The following is a 12,422-nucleotide window of genomic DNA, read 5'->3' on the forward strand; positions in this document are numbered from 1 at the left end:
TCTTTTTAAACTACGTGAAATGCACATATCTTCAAAAAAATTGACACTGTTGAGTACAACCGAATTATTTTATTGATGGGGAGGCATTAAATGGCATGGAAAACGGAAAGGTTTTTTAAACAAGCCACTTTTATGTTGGTATTCCTATTCGACTAATAAACAAAACTAATTATTTTTAATGTATTTTGCCGTGGTGGTTTTTTTGTGATATTAAACACTTATTTTTGTACAAAGCGAATTTTTCGACCTTTGTCAATTTTATTGTTTTTTTCCGCCTTGATTTTCATTTATTATGTATATATGATTTTTCTTTATTCTGTTTTTGTTTCTTTTTTTTTGCCAGTGGTATGTATCAGCTGCATCGTGCAGTCAAAGAAAAATGTGTACAAAGACAAAAAACAGACAAGCATCAATTTTTTTATTACATTCCAATTCTTGGCTTTCTTATACATAGTAACAAAAATACGAGTACAAAAAAGTAGACGCCTGATAAGCAAAGCAACTAGAATTTGCTGCACTGGACAAAAAAGCCTCGCACTTGCCAGATAGTAGATCCACAGATCCACTTGCTCATTTGAAAAGCCCTGTCATGTGCTCAATAATTGATGGCCACAACTGACATTATAAGTGGATATATCAAATCCATGCGCTGCCCGCTTGGATGAGTAGCAGCCGCACAGCAGAGGGTTGCCCTCCTGGATTTGCGCCTGGCTGCAGCTGCTGAGTCTCTGCCAAATGACCGCACTTAATTCCCAACCTCCATTGAAAGGTGTTATAACGCATGTTGGGGTTTTGTTACAGTGTATTTGTCAACAGGGCCCCCAAGAAACAGACACTGTACCCACCCGATCACCAGCGATTATCCTAAACGCATCCGCGCTCAGCAAAATCCCACCCAATCCACACGCCTCACACTCATCCACAATTGCCGCGCGAACCAGTCCCAGGGGCCCTCGAATAAGCATGCATTTCCCACAAAGCACCGAATCACCCGTTCATCAATATTGCTGCTGCCAATGAATTGTTCTCGATTAACTGCCGCGTAATCCACAAACCCCGATAACGCACAAACACCCGGTGTGTAATTCATCGGTGCGCAGTTTCCAAACGCCGATAGGTGCAGTCCAGGGTCTCCTACATTGGTGCAGTTCCTGCACGGAGAGTCGTTAAGCATGGATAGATAGGTGACCATGATGGAGGAGGCTAGGGTGATGGCAGTTAATGGGCCAAGCCAGGAAATGTTTTTGCCAACGAGTCTTTGAATATGCGGAGTGTTTGCCGCCACCCGGTTCGCATAAACTCCTCGCTACTTGCCGAATCCTCCTCCACATTATTCCCGCTCGCGGTAGAGTTTTTAGTGAGTGCGAGGTATTGGAGGATGGATTTCAGTCGGGTTGTGTGTCTTGTGGGCCGTTCTGCAAGCTGCAGGGTTTGTCGAAGGGTCAGTGAGCCTGTGGTGTATTCTGAGCTGCGCCCGAGTGGTTCTAGTGGTGGGATGTTGGGGATTATCACGTAGTCCGGGGTGTCTATTGGGTGTGCCGGGGCAATGATGGCTAGAGGTGGTTCGATGGATATGGAGTTGGTTGAGGTGCTTTGGTCTGACAAAGAGCATCCTGGTAGGGCAGTCCTGTCGCGGAGCATGGCATGTATGTATCTGTAATTAGTTTAAAAAACATAGAGCAACAAGTGGGAAAATATATTTTTTTAAATAAACGAAATGGTTGGAAAAAGGTTATCTATATATACATTGGAAATAAAAACAAAACATGACTACCAATTTTTTTACAAACATGCATCTGTATCACAGCTCACAAACAAAACCATGAGAAATATTAACATAAACAAACACAAATAAATTCATTAAATATGCTTGTTTTTATTAAAAATAATTATTTGCTGTTGTTCAAAACCAAAACATGTGCTCAACAAGCAATTTGGACTTGCGTTTTCCCAAATAACCTCATCAATCGTATCGTTTCCAATAAACTTATATACTCTCACGTCCTTCGTCTGCCCAACACGATGCGCACGATCCTCCGCCTGCCTCTCCTCCGACGGATTGTTCCCGGCATCATAAATCACCACCACATTTGCCGATGTCAAATTAATCCCAAATCCACCGGCCTTTGTCGAAAGCAAAAACACCGGCAGCTTGTTCCCAGGCCGATTAAACTCATCAATCATAGTCTGCCTCTCATCAACCTTGGTCTGGCCGTCCAAGCGACAATAGTCGATGGACCAAACCTTGAACACCGACTCGAGAACATTGAGCATCGATGTAAACTGACTAAACAAAAGCAGTTTCTCCCCGCGCTCCACACACTCATCGACGATCTCCCGCAGCTTAATGACCTTGGCCGAATCCAACAGAAGAGAGTCAGAGAGCATATATGGCCGCATATGGCGTGGGTACTTGGCGCAGAGCTGGTGCAGTTCAAAGTCACTGCATACTCCATGTCCTCCAGGATATACTGCAGGTTGGCCTCGGCATAATCCGGCTCGCGCATCAGTTTCTTGGCCATTTCGCGCAGCTGGTCGCGCGAATACTGGCTGCGCAGCAAAAGCGGATGGTCGGCCACCTTGCGCATGTCCATAAACGTACTGATCCAGCTATTCCCACTGCTATTACTCCCGGGCTTATTCGTCGCCCCCGCCGTGTCCAGCAAAGCCGAGGCATCCTCCATCCGCACCAGCCGCTGGATTCCTCTGCCGCCGCACCGCCCTGCTGCGCTGGCGCCGCAATCGAGTCGTAGAGCCTGCGCTGTGTGGGCGTCAGATCCATGCGCACGATGATTTCGGTTTTGCTAGGCAAATCACCGAGCACATCGCATTTGCGGCGGCGAAGCACAAATGGCCGCAAAAGCGTCTTGGCCTGCCCAATATGCTGTGCCTCAACAGGGCCCACGGCACCACTGGCGCCAGCGGCAACAGTCGGCGTCTGAGCGCCATCGCCGTCCTCCGACTCCGCCCTCTTCCCTGCGCCACTGGCTGGCGCTGCCGCCGACGCTTTGTTCTTAAAGGCGTGGCTGAGCATCGGCTGCGACTCGGCAAAAACCTGCGGCAAAATAAAGGTCAACAAGGACACAAGCTCCTGCAGGTTGTTCTGCAGCGGCGTGCCGGTCAGCAGCAGGCGAAAGGGCGTCCTGATCTGCATCAGCCACTTGTACCGCGAGCTCATGCAGTTCTTGACCATATGGCCCTCGTCCAGGATCAGCGAGTCGAACGGCCGGCGCTTCAGAAACATCCGGTCCATCTTGTTGCCTGTCGCCACATTATACGTGGTCACCATGAGGTCGTACGAGGAGTCGTCTGAGTACTGCGCCTGGAGGGACATGCGCTCGGCCTGCGACCGTAGTACGCAACGACGCGCAGGCCGGGGGCAAACCGGCGGCACTCGTTCATCCAGTTTTCCAGCGTCGACGACGGACACACGACGAGGCTGGGCCCGGACACCCGCTGCTGCTCGATGCCGCGGCACACAAAGCAATTACCTGGAAGGTCTTACCCAGCCCCATCTCGTCAGCCAAAATGCCCGATGCCCCGGCATCCCGCAAGCACGTCAGCCACTCGACGCCTTCCAGCTGATAATGCTTGAGCGAAAACGCCCGGTCGATCATCCGCGGCTGCTCCAGCCCGACGGCCTCCGAGAAGCCAATGGCACCGGTCTTCTCGTTGCTCTGGACGCCGGCCGCACGCATCGCGCCTTGAACTGCGCAAAAACACCGGCGCACTGCGCAATGACATCCTCAACCTCCGCGTGGCCCAGCAGTTTGTCGCGGAACTGGTTGAACATGGCCAGCCGCACGCCCTTTGTGCGCCGCAGGCTCTGCTCCACCGCGTCGACATCGCGGAATGGCCGCAAGCCCAGGACGATCTGCGCCTCGGCCACTGACGCGCCTGTCTTCTCCATTAGCTCCGCGGCCGTGCCCGTGTTGAACAGCCGCATGACATGCGGGTCGATTGACGCGTATGCGCGCTCAAAGCCGCCGGCTCCGGCATCGTCGCCCGAGTCCTCGTCGGAATCGCCAATGACCTGTGCAGCAGCAGCGCCGCGCCGCGCCAGTGTCCGCCGCGCCGAGGTGATGGCTGCCGGCGCCGGCGACGGCGAGCGCGAATCGGAAACAATAATGGCAGAAGACGGACGCGCACCACGCTGCAACCTGCCACGGCGTGGGCCACGGCTCACGCTCTCGCCATCACTGCTGCTGCTGTCTGAAAGAACGGCCACAGGCGTGGGTCGCTTTCGGCTGGTCTCCTGGCGCACATCCACCAGCGACCGTTTCCTCGACCGTGGCGTGGCATCATCGCCATCAACAGAGGCGCCGGACCATTTGAATTGGCCCACGATCTGGCTGAAATCCCTCGGCTTATCTTGTTGGACTTCATCTTCCTGGGGCTGCGAAATGGCCATTTTGGTCAGATCGACCTGTGACGCACCCGCTGATCCAACCTGCACTAGCGACGAAGCAGACGATGCCGATGACATCGATTGAGCTGCGGGCGAGCTGAAGACCGTGGAGCTGTCCGCTGGGGTGGCGGTGCCGCGAAAGTAGAAAGAGCTGAGACGCGAAGCGGATGTGGAGGGTTGCTGCTGCTTGGTTGAGCGTGATACCTGGGAGGAACCGGGACGTGTAGGCGATGATTCGAGAACAACAACATCCAAGGAGTCGCCAATGGATGACTGCGAGGCTTGTCTCTCGGGTGTGGTTTGCGTGCGCAGTTTGGCTGTCGAGTCTGGCATTTAGTCCTTTTTTAGTTATTTTTTTTTTTGTGGAGTGAGGAAATGTAATATAAATTTATAAAATATAAAAGTTGATAAAGAAAATAATTAAAAATTTAAATGTAACGCGTTGTTTTCGTCTATTCAGAAATCGATATTCGCGAAATATTTTTTTTTTGCTATTGAGCGTATATCAATTGTGCAAAAAAAAAATAGGTGGTAAATATGCGCGCATGCAAATAAAAAAAGTAAGCCTGTGGTTCGGGTGAGTCGAATCGAGCTGAATCGAACTGAACTGAAATTAAACCCAAAGGTGAAAAGGGGATGATAATCGTCACACTCCATTCGCCAGGCACAGAATCGAGCACACCAGAGAAAGGTTTTTTTTGCTCTTGCTATTTATTATTTTCTCAATTCAAAATCAGCAGCAAAAGTCATGTCAGCCCCAGCCAAACCCATCATCCTCGTCACGCGTAAGCTGCCAGCACAAGCACAAGCGCGGCTATCCGCGCTCACCAGCGTCACCGTGCGCCAGCACCTCAGCACAGCGCCGATCTCGCACAGCGAACTTCTCTCCGACATCCGCGGCAGCTCTGCACTCATCTGCCTTCTCTCGACAAGGTCGACAGCGAGCTGCTCCAGGCAGCCGGGCCCCAGCTGCGTGCAGTGTCCACGGTCAGCGTCGGCTACGACCATGTCGACACACAGGCGCTCAAGCAGCATAATGTGCGGCTCGGCTACACACCCATGTGCTCACAGACGCCACAGCTGACACCACTGTGCTTCTGGCGCTGATGGCGTCGCGGCTGGCCAAGACGGCGCTGGCCAAGGCTGCAAAGGGCGAATCCGCATTCACATTGTCGGAGGGACTCGGCTCGCAGTTCACGGGCAAAACACTGGGTATTGTTGGGCTCGGACGCATCGGCTGCGCAACCGGCCGCCGCCTGCTGCCCTTTGGCTTTACGCGCGTACTGTACACCGGCTCGCGGCCACACAGTGACCGCGCTAGTGCGCTTAATGCCGAGTTTGTTGGGTTCCATGAGCTTCTGCAGCTCGCCGACCTTGTCTGCGTCTGCTGCCCACTGACCGACCGCACGCGTGGCATGTTTGGCCGTGAGGCGTTCCAACACGTGAAGCCAGGCAGCATCCTGGTGAATACCGCGAGGGGCGCGGTGATCGACCAGGAGGCGCTGCTGGAGGCGCTGGATGCGGGCGCATTGGCGCATGCTGCGCTGGACGTCACGGTGCCGGAGCCGCTGCCTGCTGGCCACCCGCTGCTGTGCCACCCAAAGTGCACGGTGCTGCCGCATATTGGCAGCGCCACTGAGGAGACAAGGAATGCCATGGCGAACCTGGCCATTGACAACGCGCTGGCAGCTGTGCTTGGCCAGCCGATGCCCGCCGAGGTCTGCATTGGAATAGAACAGACTTGAGCGCTGCACAACAACCCCCTTATCCTGATCCTGATCGGATTGCGATCAGGCCTTGTCTTTTTCCTTTTCCTGTATTTGTTGGCTGGCTTTTTGCGCAAAGACAAAAAACAAAGTAGAATTATGTTTTTCCTTTTTCAAGCTTTTCTTTTGCTTTTTGTTTTGTTTTGTTTTAGACTGCTCTTTTCTGCAATTCACCCTTTATAAATCCCACACACAAACTCTCTCTCGACACTTTACAGGCTTTCTCTCTCACACAGATGGATCCGCCCGCGTCGCTTTCTTTGGCAGCCAAAGCGCTCAACATAACCGCGCCCAGCGGCAGCTCGCCAGCAGCCACACAAGGCGCCGGCGCCTGCCACTCTCCGCGACCAATTGAAACCATCCCGCACAGCGTCTACGAAAGCGCAGCCAAGCACGTGCAGTCGCACCTGGCGGCCAACACAGCCATCCCGCAGGTGGCCATAATGTGCGGCCGGGGGCTGCAGGGCACGGCGGATAAGCTCGAGGGCCCAATCACAATAATTCCATTCACAAGCATCCCCGGCTTCGCGATCAGCACGGCGATCAGCACAGCGGGTAAGCTGGTGTTTGGCGAGATCCGTGGCACCCCGTAGTGTGTATTGTCGGCCGGTGCCACTACTACGAGGGCTACGCAATGAAGCAGATTACGTTTCCAGTGCGTGTGCTGGCGCTTTTGGGCGTGCGCACGCTGGTGGTGACGGCGGCGCTGAGCGCCATTGCGAAGGGCTGGAGCTGGGCGACCTGGTGGTGGTCAAAGACCACGTGTCGCTGCCGACCCTTGCTGGGCTCAATCCCTTGATCGGCCCTAATTTTGAGAAACTCGGCCCGCGCATGCCCAGCATGCACAACACCTACACTTTTCTCTGCGTAAGCTGGCTTTCTCGGTGTACTTGGAGGACAAGGATATGCTGAAACGCGGCGTGCGGCTGAAGGAGGCTGTGTACTGCTACACTACGGGCCCGTCGAGCGAAACCAGGGCCGAGTGCATGGCGCTCAGGGCGCTTGGCGCTGAGGTCGTTGGGTCGTCGACTGTGCCGGAAGTTATTGTTGCGCACCATGCGGGCTGGATGTCCTGTGCTTGGGCGTTGTCACCAGCGTGGCGGCCCAGGGCGCAGAGCCTAGTGCTGAGGACGCGGTGCGTGCGCAGATGGAGGGGAGGGCGACGCCTGCGCTGGACAGCGACGATGATCTGCGCATGGGTCTGCCACGGAAGGGCGGCCAGAGACCAAATGAGCTGAATCACCTGGTCCAGCGCATTGTTGAGCGGCTGTGAATGTCCACTTTTCCTTGTAGATTTTTTGTTTTTTTTGTTGAGTAAAAAAGGCTTGAACGTTTTTTGTTCTTACTTTTTTTCTGTGCGGCTGGATGAGGGGTGTGAAGCGCACGGATTCTTTTTTTTATCTGCCTGCTTTTGTTATCGCGAGTCGATCGATCGATTAAACAGCTTCTGCTTTTGCCCTAAACCCAAGAAGAGAAGCAAGCGTGGTGGGGAGGAGGAAAGAGGACCACGAGGAAAAGTGGATCCAGGCCTCAACAACGAAGGAAAAAATACAATTCCTTTGCCTTTACTAACCAACAACGTATCTTGTTCTCTTCTTCTCTTTAGTTATTTTCCACTTTCCAACAATCCTCTCGCCAGAACTCTTTTATTCACCAGAACCATGTCCATCTCCAACAAGCTTCGATCAACGACATCGACGTCCAGAACAAGCGTGTTCTCGTCCGTGTCGACTTCAACGTGCCCCAAGACAAGCAGCAGAACATCACCAACAACCAGCGTATCGTTGCCGCACTCCCCACCATCAACCACCTTCTTTCGCAAAACGCCTCTGTGATTCTTATGAGCCACCTGGGCCGCCCCAACGGCCGCCCAGTGGCCAAATACTCCCTGGCACCTGTCGCCAAAGAGCTCGAGTCTCTGCTCTCCCGGCCGGTCACTTTCCTGCAGGACTGTGTCGGCCCTGCTGTCGAGCAAGCCTGCTCCAGCCCGGCGCCCGGCTCCGTCATTCTCCTCGAGAACCTTCGGTTCCATGCCGAGGAGGAGGGCTCGTCCAAGGACGACGCCGGAAACAAGGTCAAGGCCGATGCCCAGAAGGTCGCGGAGTTCCGCCAGTCGCTCACCCGCCTCGGCGACATCTATGTCAACGATGCCTTCGGTACTGCGCATCGCGCGCACTCATCGATGGTCGGCGTTGCCTTGCCCGTGCGTGCCGCTGGGTTCTTGATGCAGCGCGAGCTGGAGTACTTTGGAAAAGTCACAGAGAACCCCCAGCGGCCCTACCTGGCAATCCTTGGCGGCGCCAAGGTGTCAGATAAATCCAGTTGATTGATAGTTTGCTGGATAAGGTCGACATGATGATTGTCACCGGCGGCATGGCGTACACCTTCCATAAGACCCTGAAGGGCATGAGCATTGGTGGGTCCTTGTTCGACGCTAATGGCGCCAAGATCGTCGCTGACCTTGTCGCTAAGCAGAAAAGAACGGCGTGCGGTTCCTTTTGCCCACGGATTTCATTGCCGCTGATGATTTCTCCCCCAACGCCAACACCAAGGTGGCCACCCTGGAGGGTGGCATTGAGGATGGCTGGCAGGGTCTGGATGTTGGACCGAAGTCTATCGAGGAGTTCTCTGAGCTGATCTCCCAGGCTAAGACTATTATGTGGAACGGTCCCTGCGGTGTGTTTGAGTTTGAGAAGTTTGCAAAGGGCACGAATGACACTATGGATGCCATTATTAAGGCACATGAGGCGGTGCCACTACTATTATTGGCGGTGGTGATTCGGCTACGGCGGCGGCGAACCGTGGTGTTGTGGATAAGTTCTCCCATGTGTCGACCGGTGGTGGCGCCTCTCTGGAGCTGCTGGAGGGCAAGGAGCTGCCTGGCGTGTCTGCGCTGTCGAGCAAGTAAAAATAATATTAATGTTTTTTATTCTTAAAATTTAAATTATAATATTAATTTGATTGATATAAATATTTTTTCTAGTTTGTTTTATTTGCCGTGTTTGCCGTGTGATGACGGGCTGCGGCTACGGTGTCTGCTGGATCCACTGCCAGCTCTGCGCTGCTCTCTGGTACCAGTATCAAAGACCATCTCATACTCCTCACCTCTCCGCTCCGCCGCTCCCCCCCTCTGCTGCCGCTTCATCCTCAGCCCTGCTCCCAAACCACCACCTGCACCATTTCTACCCCCCCTTGTTCTCGTCCATTTCCCAGCAACCTTTGCCACACTCTGCGAGAAATCCACATGAATCCTACGATCATCAACTAAAACCCCCTCCATTCTGAAATACGCCTCCTCACAAGCCCTGCGCTCAGAAAACTCCACAAACGCATAACCCAAAGACCTCTTATCAACGGGATCTCTGACAACATCGCAAGAGATTATTTTGCCGAACCTTGAGAATATCGTACGCAGATCTTCGTCATTAGTTAACGGGTTGAGCTTACATACGAAGAGAATGTTTTCTGCCGGTTTGATGTCTGCGAAGGGAAGGTCGCCGATCATCTCCAGGTTAAGGCCTGCGCCTTGGCCTCACGCTTCCTCTCCTCCGATTTATCTGATATTCCCGAATCCAACTGCAATTTATCTCCGGCCTCAATGCGCTCAAGCTGATCCCTATCGGGCAACAGCGGCGAACTAGGTAGCAGGGACAATGATGAGGATATACTAAACGGGTCGTGGAGAACAATAAGATGCCGCAAAAGTATATCCTTCAGTGGCGCGCCTTTGGAATCACACATTGCATGGTTAATCTGATCCAACACATCCAACCCCTCTGTGATTTCGCCAATAATCGCATGTCTTCCGTCCAAATGCTCCAGCGATGCAGCTCCACCGAGTGTGAAAAAAAACTCAGTGCCGACTATTCCATCAATTCCTCGCGTGGTTTGATTAGTGACAGTTAAGGAAACTGTGCCCCTCTTGTGGTGGTGTGTGGATTTGGGTGGGAAATAGGCAGGAATATAGGTTGATGATGAGGGTTGTTTTCCAGTTTGCGCTGTGTAGTTGGATTGGATCTGGTGGATACGTGAGAAGGAATAAGTTTTGAGAAAACAGTGGGTGAGAAAATGACGAGCAAGGATGGGTGAGGATTCGTGGTGAAGATCAATGACTAGGTCGCCGAGAGATGTTTCTATAAGTACGCTCATGTTTGGAAATATTTATATAGTATGAAATTAAAGCTTTAAAAAAGTGGTTTTTTTTATCAATTGTTTTTTCATTTTCCATTTTGTCTGAGTAGGTGTTCGGGCTGGGGCACAGTTAGAGTTTACATCACGTGTATATATATTTTATGATATTAATTTTCTATTCCGCTAAAAGTAGAGAATACCTACTCAAATTTGCATTATAAAAAACATTAATTTTTTATTTTTATTTTTATTGTACGTAAATATAATAATTTATGGCATATATTGTTGAAACCCCTTAGGGGGTCGCGACCCAGGCCAGTGGCCTGGGCTGAGACCCGCATGCGCGCACAGGTGTATCGGACAGACGCAGGGCGTCACTCGACATCCCGATCCAACCACATTGATTGTAAAGGCACATGGTGCTCATGATTGAATCTGTTTTTGCCAGAGAATGATATCAACAGAAATTGATATAATTGCGAGATACATTAAAATAGCATTTGTTTTACCATCAACACCTTTTTAGATGTTTGTATACATGTGTGTGGCATAGTAAATGCCATGTATATTATCATAGTTTAGTTTGATATATACTAGGGTGCTCCCACCATGAGGATGAGAACACCTTAATTTTCTAATAAATATTTAATTCCCCTTTTAGTAGCATTCCTTTAACTGCTTGTTGTATTTATTGGCTTCCCTTTGGCCATACTCACAGCACTATAGATGTTCTGTGAAGTGAAGAGATAAACCTACGTATATATAATTATTTATTGTAAAAGTGCTATACATTGATGAAGTTGAGAGTACAACTATGTGATGTGTCACTGTGTGACTATTAATTGAGTGTTTGTCTGGCTAAACAACCAAGACTGACTACTCAGTTGATCGCAACCAGCTAATAAAACAATTGCAAATTTTCATAACTATTTGGTTTAAAAACATTAGTACAACAATGGTTGCTACAGCGCACATTTAATGGCATTGAAAATAATTCATTTAAAACAGACTTAATATGTGTTCAAAATTTACACGTTAGAAAATTATTTTAATAGATGCATGGTAGTTTTTATTTTTAAAAGACAAATGTCATTTTGGGTTTAGCATTCTTAAATAACTTTCCAGTTTAGTCGCATCTTTTAAATGCTTTGCAATTTTGTTTTTTTCAGTAGGCCTTCAACAAAAAATTTAATGGACAATCCTAGTTCACATTTTGCACATCCCTATTTTCAATATACACAATCTTTAGCAAGCATTTAAACATTTCAAATAGTCTCTAGTAATGGACACAGCATTGCAGCGAGCATGTTAGCTCAATCAATGGACATTTTCCGCTCAGAATGCCAATTGCAAAACTGTGGTTAACAGCAGTATTTTCCCTTTAATACCAGACCCCAAAAACACCAACCCTTGTTCCAATGCGAGCGAGACTGCGGGAAATCACCACCTGCATTTGTCCACAGAATCAAACTCACTCACGCCCCCTTTAAACTTGTTACCCATCAACTGGCTATTACTATAAAACACAACAATGCCACAGCCTAAGTCGATTTCAGTCCAGTAACATCCAAGCCTTCCACTTTTCATTATACTGATTGCTGTACTACCCAAGCCCAGCGATGTTGCAGTCACTGTCGCTGTCCCATTCTATCTGCATATCCGCATGCATCTTAGGAGACACTCTGGAGATCATATCCGACGCCCTCACCACTCTTGGGGGAAAACTCACACTGATCCAGCACTACCCGACCTGCATCGGCTGGCCAGTAAACAGGCGCACATGAAAACTGTGCTTGCCACTAGCATTCTCCTGAATATAAGTCGTGGCCATGATGGACTTGAACTTCCGGCTCGAGCTCTACACTGTTTTGTCGTCGAGAAGTGCACTAAACGATGGGCACTATGGAAAGTACAACAAGGGGGGCTCATCTGCAAGGCAGCATTATTATCAACAATTGCAGCAGCAGCAGAGGATGGCTTGATCCTGAGGTAGGAAAACAAGATATCTGCGGCAGGCATCGGCTTCAGCATCTCTGTGAATTTGCAGTCAATGGCAGTACCGCGCAGCCCTGAGTGGTTCACGGCTAGCTCAAAATTGCCAAAGCTGTCGACGCCCT

General features: G+C 50.7%; 5 protein-coding genes across 5 annotated transcripts; 2 read left to right on the plus strand and 3 right to left on the minus strand.

Annotated features, from left to right (window-relative positions):
* Positions 1-502: 502 nt before the first annotated feature.
* Positions 503-1,714, minus strand: BX661DRAFT_184510 (uncharacterized protein). The gene is made up of 3 exons (XM_051536532.1): positions 1,286-1,714; positions 1,069-1,256; positions 503-952 (listed from the first exon to the last, which is right to left on the minus strand). The coding sequence occupies exons 1-3, from the start codon at positions 1,639-1,641 to the stop codon at positions 810-812; spliced, it is 687 nt and encodes a 228-aa protein (XP_051390501.1). The 5' UTR covers positions 1,642-1,714; the 3' UTR covers positions 503-809.
* BX661DRAFT_184511 (P-loop containing nucleoside triphosphate hydrolase protein) lies at positions 1,705-4,821 on the minus strand (the record flags this gene model as incomplete). Its single annotated transcript, XM_051536533.1, is given in 7 exon segments — positions 1,705-1,736; positions 1,911-2,424; positions 2,445-2,704; positions 2,719-3,309; positions 3,333-3,491; positions 3,506-3,703; positions 3,724-4,821. 7 exon segments carry the CDS (start codon positions 4,739-4,741, stop codon positions 1,705-1,707), a joined length of 2,772 nt encoding a protein of 923 aa, XP_051390502.1. The 5' UTR covers positions 4,742-4,821.
* Positions 4,822-5,112: 291 nt separating this feature from the next.
* Positions 5,113-6,317, plus strand: BX661DRAFT_184512 (D-isomer specific 2-hydroxyacid dehydrogenase). The gene is made up of 2 exons (XM_051536534.1): positions 5,113-5,388; positions 5,480-6,317. Exons 1-2 carry the CDS (start codon positions 5,157-5,159, stop codon positions 6,151-6,153), a joined length of 906 nt encoding a protein of 301 aa, XP_051390503.1. The 5' UTR covers positions 5,113-5,156; the 3' UTR covers positions 6,154-6,317.
* BX661DRAFT_184513 (nucleoside phosphorylase domain-containing protein) lies at positions 6,306-7,509 on the plus strand. The gene is given in 4 exon segments (XM_051536535.1): positions 6,306-6,753; positions 6,768-6,868; positions 7,014-7,243; positions 7,270-7,509. The coding sequence occupies 4 exon segments, from the start codon at positions 6,411-6,413 to the stop codon at positions 7,445-7,447; spliced, it is 852 nt and encodes a 283-aa protein (XP_051390504.1). The 5' UTR covers positions 6,306-6,410; the 3' UTR covers positions 7,448-7,509.
* Positions 7,510-9,134: 1,625 nt separating this feature from the next.
* BX661DRAFT_184515 (cyclophilin-like domain-containing protein) lies at positions 9,135-10,366 on the minus strand. Its single transcript, XM_051536536.1, is given in 2 exon segments — positions 9,135-9,693; positions 9,711-10,366. 2 exon segments carry the CDS (start codon positions 10,321-10,323, stop codon positions 9,164-9,166), a joined length of 1,143 nt encoding a protein of 380 aa, XP_051390505.1. The 5' UTR covers positions 10,324-10,366; the 3' UTR covers positions 9,135-9,163.
* Between the last annotated feature and the right edge of the window lie 2,056 nt (positions 10,367-12,422).

The sequence above is a fragment of the Kickxella alabastrina genome, assembly GCF_025024165.1.
Source record: "Kickxella alabastrina strain RSA 675 chromosome Unknown BX661scaffold_16, whole genome shotgun sequence".
NCBI classification, from domain to species: Eukaryota; Fungi; Kickxellomycota; class Kickxellomycetes; order Kickxellales; family Kickxellaceae; genus Kickxella; species Kickxella alabastrina.